This window comes from Mixophyes fleayi, chromosome 3 (genome assembly GCF_038048845.1).
Source record: "Mixophyes fleayi isolate aMixFle1 chromosome 3, aMixFle1.hap1, whole genome shotgun sequence".
Taxonomy (NCBI): Eukaryota; Metazoa; Chordata; class Amphibia; order Anura; family Limnodynastidae; genus Mixophyes; species Mixophyes fleayi.
The window spans coordinates 303,970,162-303,980,939 of NC_134404.1; the positions used below are offsets into that span (position 1 = coordinate 303,970,162).

The following is a 10,778-nucleotide window of genomic DNA, read 5'->3' on the forward strand; positions in this document are numbered from 1 at the left end:
CAGTAGAATGTCAAGTGTGTCAAATTTCTTACAAAAAAAGTCAAGATCTATGTGACTAAAATGACATTGCTGTGGCTCGCAAAGTTTTAATTTTTTTAATTTTTTGCAGGCTATTCACATGAGGACCACCAGGTAGATTAAAATGTAAGCTCTTAGGAGCAGACCCACTTTGCTTCTGTTTATATTATTGCGTAATATGTGAATTTCTCCTATAAATTGCAAAGGAATGTGTAAAAATTTTGATAATAAAAATACTACAGGTTGTTGAATGCTATGCACCTTCTGCTAAATATAATCACACACATGGGTGCCATCTTGGTGTACAAAAGAAAAACAAAATCAAGACATGTTGCTCTTGCATAAATTACCCTAAAATGTATTAGCTTTTTTAACGTTAAAAAATCATTGGGCGCCTGTCACAAACACCCCAGCCTGTCTCAGATACAGCAATCTGAACAGCTGGTCATGACTGGTGTTACCTTAGTTACTTAACAATGAATACACCTTTTCTGCCACCACGAAGGATGTACTCTGGCGTACTTACGTTCACCAACACCACTTATTAATATTTCACACTAAAATCACATATACATGTAGCATGGGCCTCTTTGGGCTTCATAAGTTCACAAACAATCACGGAGAATACGCTAGATTAAAATATGCTTATTCTGAAAAATATTTCCAAGGCTTATTTACAAAAATTAATAACAAGACATACAATATGTTGCACAAATGAGTTTCAGAAAATAAAATAGGAAATAAAATCAGAGTAACTACTTACTAGTTAAGTCCTGATGTGTGAGGGAACACAATTAAGGAAAATTAGACATTTCAGTCTTGATAGAATCCCTTATGAAAATGAACACTGTACTACTGATACAAGACCTGGCATATCACAAGACGTGAGTTCTCACCTCTGCTCGTTCGGCCTGGCTAAGTCTAACTCCTCTGCATACACAAACTACATATAGATTTTATCTGTCTCTGGACCTGGCTACTTTCACAAGACCATTGACACTTGCCTAGGTCAGACTCAGGTCAGTTAACAAAATACATTTTGAAAGGTTACATAAAATATTCACAGTGTTATATATAAATCCAACAGAAAATAACAATCAGTCATTAGATATACTACATTTCGTCACAACTCCTTTACAAATTTATAAATATCCCAGAGAGTCATTTATTCATCAAAATCATCAACAAATGGCACTACTCAGGCTACTGAAGTACATGCTAAAAAACAGTAGTGTATATAAAGGTCTCCGGGCCCTGGTGTAAAATGTATGCTGCCCCCTCTCAATTATACCACACACATAATAAACTACCCATATATCATGCAATCCAATAAATGTATACCCAACACACTTTCCTACTCTAATGAACTCTGTGGGACATACCTGCAAGAGGATACAGGTAAGGCTGCCAATTATTAATAAGATATTCAGTGCAGAACTACTGTTTTTTAGCTGCAGTCAGGAGATACCTTGACTACTCACTTCCTGTTTCAGAGAAAAGATAGCTGGTCACACATATTTTTAAGAGTTTTAATTGCCGATGATTACAAATAAAGGTCTTGCATGCTCTGTATATAGCAGTATTGCCTGATTTGGTGATCTTTTTATTTTACATTCTACTGAACTTGTTTCTGCTCCATAGTCCCTGCTGCAGATGGCTGATATCTACTGGTACACTCATAAGCAGTAGTAGGAGGTGTAATAACTGTTTCTATCTTCACCAATAAAGATTGTCCAAAGCGATTAATGTGGTTCCAACGCACAAAGAGATTTAATAGCAAAATATATCAAAGTATAACAAAATACAAGAAAGTATAACCAATACATTATGCTGCGCACTGGATCCAGTAACAGCTCATATATCCTGAAATCTGCTTAGTGAGAGAGAGAGAGAGAGAGAGAGTTACTGGGCCAGTGCCTGTTTATATGCCGTTTGTGTTGAAAGAAACAGTGATGATGTCCACAAAGATAACACTAAGAGAGTCCTTCATTGGTTCAGGGTTTATGATGGGCAAGTACAATATAATTCATAGGTTAATTCAAACAATGCTTTTCCAAATGTGGGGGCAACTCACTCCAACAGCTGTGTAAGTGTCTTGCCTCAGGAAACTCCAAAAATCCAGTTTAAACTAACCCATTAACAAAGTATCTTTGAGAATTAATATTATACTAATCATAACTAGCGACCGCTATGTGCTATTGCTTCTCCGATGATACTGGATTCTTGCTGGTGAAATGTGGATTAACATTATAAGACCAAACATCATACATTTCTTAGGACCTGAACCATAAATATCTTTACTGTATTATTTATCTTTGCATATATAAGCTCTAAGTCTAAGTAAAATAATGTGATTTGGAACTTTATTAAAAGTGAACTAATTACAATGTAAGTGTAAGTTTGAATGTAAGTGTATTTGTTTTGTTTACCTGTGCGATTGCGTTATTGGCCCTGTTCTGACATAGCGTACTAATCGCAATCGCACAGAAAGCAATTATAATCGATATTTATTAGTTTAGAACGACTTAGTCCAATTATTTGACTTTGACAGAGGTTGACATCCACATAGAGAGGAGGAAAAGGATGGAATGAGAAGGAGGAATGGATCAGAGTTGGTCTGTGATACATATACAGTAAACAGGAACAACACCAATGTTGGGCACCTATAGGCCACCCCACCCTCCTTCCTAGTTTTGAAAAAAAAGGGGGAAACATTTATAAAATGTCTTAAGCAGCCCTGTGATGTCATGGGGACCACCTACGTACAGGGAAAACTCCCACCAATGATCACATGATAAGTGAACCCAGGAAAATTAACTGTGAAGAAAAGTGTAATGATGCAATAACAGGAGAAGAACAAACTAAAGGGCGCTAGTGACCAAAAGACACTGCAATAATCTGGACTGTAGCTCTAACCAATAGGGGATCTGGACCCACAGAAGCTGACAAGTACACAAAAAATGGTGGAGCACTACAACCAGATATAAATAAATACAAGCTGCTTTAATAAAAATATCAATTTAGAAATACAAAATAAAAATTAAAAAGTGAATATTAGAAAGAGGTCATAATACTGGTATAAAAACATCACAGGCTAATATATATGGTGATATAAAGTCCATCCAATGTGACTTGTTATTAGATGTAAAGGGAAAGTTCCTCAAACAATTTCTCCGTAGATGAAAGCAGGATAAATAGGACTCATAGGGGGGTATTCAATTGTTCGTCTGGCCGCCGGAAAAACGAGCGCGTTAAAACTATTACCGTTTTTACAGTAATATTGCGCGCAAAAACCGTTAATAATGTAGTTTACTCGCTGAATTTGATGAAATTCAGCGAGTAATTACCGTATAAACGGTAATAGTTTTAGAGCGCTCGTTTTTCTGGCGGCCGGAGGAACAATTGAATAAGCCCCATAGGATAAGGAACAATATCAGTCCATTAAAGATATAAACTGTGTACACAGAACCCTTTATGAGTATGGGAGCAATTCAATTGTTTTCTGAACGCTGTAACTAATAACATCACCTGTGTCAATGACATGTAAATGCACATTGTTGTGACAAGTGCCTAAAATGTTTTTAAGAATATATTCTTATATTTTCCCCTGTTTTTGCAAACAAACGTATATCAATGTATTATAACACAGTTGACTATTATCAAATATAAAATTTCAATGAACTGTAATATAAGAAAGGTTAAAGATACATACAGCCAAGGATTGTCATTTGCATTTTGTATAAACATGTCAAATATATCTGCATAAGTATACGGTGAGTGATGAGCAACAGTGGCCCTGCAAGCCTGCGAAGATAAAACAATTATGCATGAAACCAGTCCCAACTTGGAAAAGACAATGGGCCTGATTCATCAGGGAAGCAAAATGAAAGTATTGTGTGGTTTGTTTGTTTTTTGAAAAAAAGCTCATATATCGGGGATAACCATCTCCGTATTCAACAAGGAGCGGATGTAAAGATACTTCTGTTGATGAATACAGGTCTAGGTCGGCTCTGCTCTGATAGACAATACAATGCAGGATACGTCCAATACATATGGGGAATATAAAGTCCCAAAAGAACGCACAGAAAAAAAGTATTCCGTGATTATCACTTGTTAATAATAATAGTCATTAATGACAAAACATTTAAAAAACATTTTTTTTAAAATTTTCTCTCTTCATAAAATACAGTTATTAGGATGTTATTAATGTCTACTGTACATAAAATGCATTTTGCAGTTGCTCCTGATTCCAAACACATGTTCTACCATTCATACACAGCCGTCATCACTAGTAATCACACTCACACCACACCTGTAGCTGGTGCAAGTGATACAACAGAAAAACATGTACCTTTGAGATGCTTGAATCTGGGGCGCTGCTACATGTGCTCAAGCTTGGCATGTCCTGACTGTACATTGACTATGTGCATGCGCCCAATTACCTGTATTATTCCACCGCAGCTATTAACAAGTAAAGTATTACTTTATCCCGACTGCACTACAGACAGCAGCAGCTCTTAGCACATATCAAGGACAATATACAAATGCGATCTGATAAAGGTAATAAACCTGAGCGAGAGTTGTGGTAACATCACTGCCCCTGCCCCTTGATATGTCCACATTGGGCATTTCTGGCAAAGAAAGTCTGCCCAGCTGTCAGTCACTGGAGTTTTTGTATGAAGCAAATCCAATGCACCCTGGAAAATGCCTTGGTCTTGCATGGTAAGTGCTACGGAATTTGATGTTGATGATGATATTGATTGTTTCGCCTCAACGATACGCCTATGGTATATTAAGGATTATGCACATCTCTGAAAAATGAATGGAGAGTGAGCAAAAGTGTAAATGTCTCTCCAAAGTTTTTCTCCTTAGTTACTGGTTGGTTTTTACTGCTGGGTTACTGCCTATGTATGGTTAATAAGACTGTTTTTGTTACACGACACTTGTGTGTGTGAAACTTTTTATTATATTTCTTGGAGTACACATGGAAACGCGCTCTACAACATGTTATTCCAGTAAAATTACAAGACAACATCCAGGGGTATATTTACTAAACTGGGGGTTTGAAAAAGTGGAGATGTTGCCTATAGCAACCAATCAGAGAGCATTATAAACATATTTAGCCAAGTATAAACTACAGTTATTTTGTGAATAATGTTCAGCTAAATAATACACAGCCTTTAATAATATTACTGTTGAATAGAGACTTTACTTGCTCTTCAGCAGACTTCATCATGGAGGTCAAATTAGATTTATAAGTAATTATAAAAAAAATTGTAAATAGTTAAAAAATATTTCAAAGCCAATGAAGCTTAAATCGTACTCCTATTTATATTATCCTAATTGGTAAATGTTGCGTTTCCTTCGTTATATTTATTTTTTCCCTTTCGATAAAGCACATTCAAAGGGAGCTGTGCACATTTGGCTGTCAAGGAGTGAAAATTGTTTATATCAACTCTTAGTCAATGTGATGTAATCGGTGTTATCATGTCATACACTCCACTGCACTAAACAGGCATAATATGGCAACGAGTATGATTGCCCATGGAACTGATATTGTACTTTAGCTTGTATTGTGTTTGGTGGCATGTGTACAGAGAGATACAACTGAGGAGTGAGAAATGTAAGATAGACACAGATATGGATTAATAGTTCTGGAAAGAGATTAACCAGAGTGAGGGATTAGAAAGTCACAAAGGATGGTGAACAAGGAAAACAGGTAGGTTGATTTTCCTTGAAGAAAAATAAATGAAGTTGAGAGGTGTCACACCTGACATCTGTCTCACATCATGAACTCTGATCTTGTGACCTAAGGTTAAGAATATATTGATGATTCAGTATTACCCAGATGGATGGAGGCCGATCCTGCACCTCTAAGGTGGCCCCGTTCTATATTCACATTTGGTCGTTTTTGTACTATGGACAAACGTCATCTTGTGTGTAATAGCTATATTGTGTGACTGTAATGTGCATAAACTAGAGATGCTCAGGTTCAGTTTTCTAAAAACCAAGCCCACCCAAACTTAGAGTATCCGAGTAGGCTCGCAAGCTGGCTTGGTACTTTTGCGTGTTCTCGGATCTGAATGGAGGCAAAACATCATTGCTGCGTTGTTGGATCTCGCGGGTTTTGGATTCCGTAAGTACCTCCCTTCCCAGGAGTTCCAGCGCCATTGCTCACACAGAAACAGGGGTAGCAGTGTTCTTGTCACTCTCCAGTCTCCAGTGTCATTGCTCAGTGCCATTGCTCATACAGAAACAGGAGGGGTAGCAGTGTTCTTGTCACTTGACAAAAATTGACTGAAAATGACTGGAAAATAATGTTATTGAGGTTAATAATAATGTAGGAAGAAAGAAAAGAGCCAAATTATGTGATTTAAGAAAAAAAAGAGATTTTAGAAAAAAAATAGGGATCCAAAACCAAAACACACGAACGCGGTTTTGCCAAAACCAAAACACGAAGTTAATCCAGATCCAAAACCAAAACCAAAACACGGGGTCAGGGAACATCTCTAGCATAAACCAATACAATGAAATAACCCCATATAACATAGGGCCAGTGTTACTTCATCGTCAACTTATCTAGTGACCCTAGTGTCTTAAAAGAGCAAAAGTGTGCTGTATCATGGGCAGAATGGGGCTTCCATAAAACGTGTGCTAGCCTTAGTAATGCTTTTGTTTTTGCACAGAGTGGAAAAATAAGACTTCGTCTTGTGTTACAAGATATTGTAAAGATCTTGAAAAGGGTGGACAGTGTCTACCTCTGAGATAGTCAAATTCAGGTCTTGGCCATACCTATAAGCGGGATTCCTTCTGCACCATCTATGTGCAATTTATACAGGGAAGTAGAGTTATATGTGCACATAATGTAAATGTCAATAATAATAATAATAAAAAAACATATGATGATTGATATGTGCAGCGCTGTTGTACCTTTATTCTTGTGACCTAATTAAGACATACATGAGGCTCAAATGAGTAACATGTTAAAAGAGGAAACAAATGTTTGTTGTACAGAAGTGATATTAAGCAATACTGTGAGTCAGCATATTTACCACTCCTACAATGGATCTCAATCCCACTAAATGGAACAACATGTTATCTGTGCAGATATTTTGTGCAGATATTTTGCGTGTGGAGAACACAGAATGGGCTGGTACCTTCAATATACTTTTGGGGCTTTGAGTGGTTTATAACTCTTTTGCCGGTGTAAGTCTATAGCTCTTTGCCCTGTTTACAGCCCTATTTGCACTGTATATTGTGGGGGTTAGGTACCTCCTATGAGGGGTGTGGCTATAGTATGAATGGGGGGTTTAAAGAGCTCTTATATGGCTAGAGCTGAATATAGAGGCAGTATGTATTGTGATGGCCTCTAATTTATGTACTGTGATGCGTTTTTAGTGTTTGAATAGGGCGCTAAAATGGACTAAGTGTGGTGGTCAATGGGGGTAGGGGGTGGTAATGTGTATTGTGCGGGTGTTGAACTTTTGCTTAGAAAGCTCTTATAAGAGCATTTGTCAGGCGGTCTTTCTGTCCTGGAGTGTGGGCGCTGCAGTCAAAGGGTTTCTGTAGCGTGTCCCGAGCGGTGTTGTGGCTGTAGATTAAGCGGGGATGCTTTTTCGCCTGGCAGACGCTTGTACCGGACTTCCGGTTTTGGTGGAGCGCAATCTGCGTTCCACTGCGGGCTCAGGTTTCTTCCTAGTTTCCCTGCTTACCCCTTCGGTCCTGGAGAGTTGTGTGAAGTGTGGTTCCAGGGTAGAGGTGAGTATTCAGGTAGTCGCTTTGTGGGGTGTGTAGGGGTCCAACGCGTTTCGTCCTTAGCCACACCCCTCATAGGAGGTACCTAACCCCCACAATATACAGTGCAAATAGGGCTGTAAACAGGGCAAAGAGCTATAGACTTACACCGGCAAAAGAGCTATAAACAACTCAAAGCCCCAAAAGTATATTGAAGGTACCAGCCCATTCTGTGTTCTCCACACGCAAAATATCTGCCCCCACCCACACCCTCCTCCCTCTCTCTCTCCCCCCCCCCCCTTCTCTCTTCTTTTCTCTCCCCTTTCCTCTTCTCTCTCCACAGGCTGCGCCACGGCAAAATCAAAAAGATATAAAAAAGTATTTTACTCATTGTGTGTAGCATAGCTATCATAGCTGTCTCTGTAGGACCCTCCTGAGCGATCACTATAACCTCCTTGACTCCTGTCACTTCCATAATAATCCCTTGAGCCACCACTGCCACCATATCCTCCACTCCTGCTCTCAAATCTGCTGCTTCCATAGCCCCTGTCACCGCCACCACGTCCTCTGCCACCACGGAAGAATCCTCTTCCTCCATATGAGCCTCCTCTGTAACCTCCTCTCCTGTCACCGGAGGACTTGCCAGCCTGATCCACACGAATCTGACGTCCATCCACAGACTTTCCATTCATTGCCTGCAAGGCATCTTTGGCATCCTCTGGGTTCTCATACGTAACAAAGCCAAATCCCCTGGATCTCTTAGTTTCCCGATCCTTTACCACAACCACCTCTGTGATCAGACCATATTTGCAGAACACCTCTTCCAGATTCCCCTCGGTGTCAAAGCTCAGACCGCCGATAAAAAGTTTGGATTGTCTGGACAGAACAAACGAAAGGCGAGGATGCAGAAAGAGAGAGATTTTTTACTTACCCCGCATGCGTTCCAACAACAGGAAGTTCGGCATTTGGAACGCAAGTATGCATTCCAAATGCCGAACTTCCTGTTCTTGGAACGCATATGCAGAAGTTAACAGCCAAGGGACCGGACACCAGGTAAGTTCACCCGTGTATAAGCCGAGTGGCCTTTTTCAGCATACAAAAATGTGCTGAAAAACTCGGCTTATACACGAGTATATACGGTACTTTGTAAATGATCCCCTATGGGACAGACACAAAAGGTCTATTTATTAATAACATGCAGTGACAATCAATAAACGTGGTTGCAAAGTGCAGCAATGCATAATGAACACTGCTGTAATTCGTTGTGCCGACATTGCAAAGGTTTTCTTCTGTTCACAGGCAGCCTACCGTTGCCGGCAAATGGAGAGCGTGCTTTGCGCATAGAGCTTTCTCCCAGGAGTGATCCAGAGAAGTCAGAGAGGCTTCAGCTAGATCTCATTTTAAAAGACAGATGACAGGTAATGTAGCTTAATCAATTACCTAATGCTACTGTCCCCGTAGAGGTCTTATGAGGACACCGGTAAGTGGCGGTAATTAGGTTAATACTACATCTATGATTTCTCTTGCGCTAACCCTTTAATAAATAAGAAAAAGTGGTGAAAGAACCTTTTGCCAGCATTTACAGCTGTATTTGGCTCTTCACCGCTTGTTAAATAGATCCCAAAGATTGCAATCTACTTAATGATGAACTTTGCAGGTAGATCTATTAACAGGTTATAAAAGCTGCAGAAAATCATACAAGTATATTATTATGCATTTATCTTCCAAGAGTCACATTATATATGAATGGGAAATAAATAAATAATGTTTCCTTTTATTTATTTACTTATGTATTTATTTATTTATCCCAAGACACTGGGTAGCCTTTACATAAATCAGTACATGGAGGCCACATACAACTACGTCAGCACAAGAAGTAGATTGGTTCAGGACATACTTCATAACAAATTGTATTAATTAGTAGGGAGTAGCTAGATTAGATACGTAAGGATTGTAAATGAAATTGACATCAGTAAAATCATGTGTTTTTAATTGTCATATTCACTATGGTCAGGTGTCATACAAAAAGGTTTGATTGCAATAAGAGAATAGTCCCCAAAAACAGTGATCATTCTGACTATGCAGAGTGAGAACAAAGGCTATTTAGTTAAATATAACATGAGCTATTATAGAAGTTATTAACTTATTTTACCCATTGTGTAAAAGTAGTACATTTAATGGTACATGCTCAGCTTGTCACATGTCCATGAGTGCTGCATGCCATGGCTAAGATACCCAAACATTGCAAATTCCCATCTGAGATGTGTTTCTGCATCATTGCATAGATCAGAAACGCAATCATCAAACAAAACAAATCCAAGAACCAGACAGGGCAAATCCCAATATAACATTTGAGAACTGCTGCTGTTTCAAGGAAAGCTTTTTGGCATAACATATGATAAGGCTGACAAAAGATATTCCAAAGTTGTCATCAGAGCCAGCCATCCCGCATGTGGCAGCATCAGCACCGATGAATTTAGCAGGAGTGTCAATGTGCCAGCTGGTATCATTGGTCTGCAATTCCTTCAGTTCAAAGCGGAACTCATCAAGTTATATATAGATAAATAACATAATGGCAAAAGTAGAGTGACTGCCCTGGTCCCAATATCAGTGTTTGATCTTTTATTCTGTGATAATTTTGGACCTTAGTATTGTTCCCATGCTCTACACAATTGAAGCTTATCTTGAGACTATTATGTCCTTTGTAGGCTAAATGTTTCAGCAAGGTAATTGTGTCTATCTGCACAAATCTGTGTTTTCAGCTGACTTCTTCACGGAGCGTCAGTGTGTTGATTGGGCTGCATGTGGGTATGATCCCTCCTTGTTGAAGGAGATCCTGGACAACTGGAGCAATACTTTGCTGAGCGGCTGGCTTCAGTGGATATTGAGGTAACTGAGATGAGCGCTTACATGATTCTACAGGAAGGAAGGAACTGGGCATCTTCGAAAGGTTAGCTGCAATGGGAATGGGGGGAAACAGCTGCAGACTATGAAGAGAGAATATCATTAGCTAAATCAGCAGATAT

At 39.0% G+C, this 10,778-nt stretch overlaps 1 protein-coding gene across 1 annotated transcript; it reads right to left on the reverse strand.

Moving 5' to 3' along the window:
* Window positions 1–8,133: 8,133 nt before the first annotated feature.
* Window positions 8,134–8,657, reverse strand: LOC142143255 (cold-inducible RNA-binding protein B-like; the record flags this gene model as incomplete). Its single annotated transcript, XM_075200968.1, has 1 exon — window positions 8,134–8,657. A coding segment is annotated over one exon (522 nt), but the record flags the coding sequence as incomplete, so codon positions are not given.
* Window positions 8,658–10,778: the final 2,121 nt, after the last annotated feature.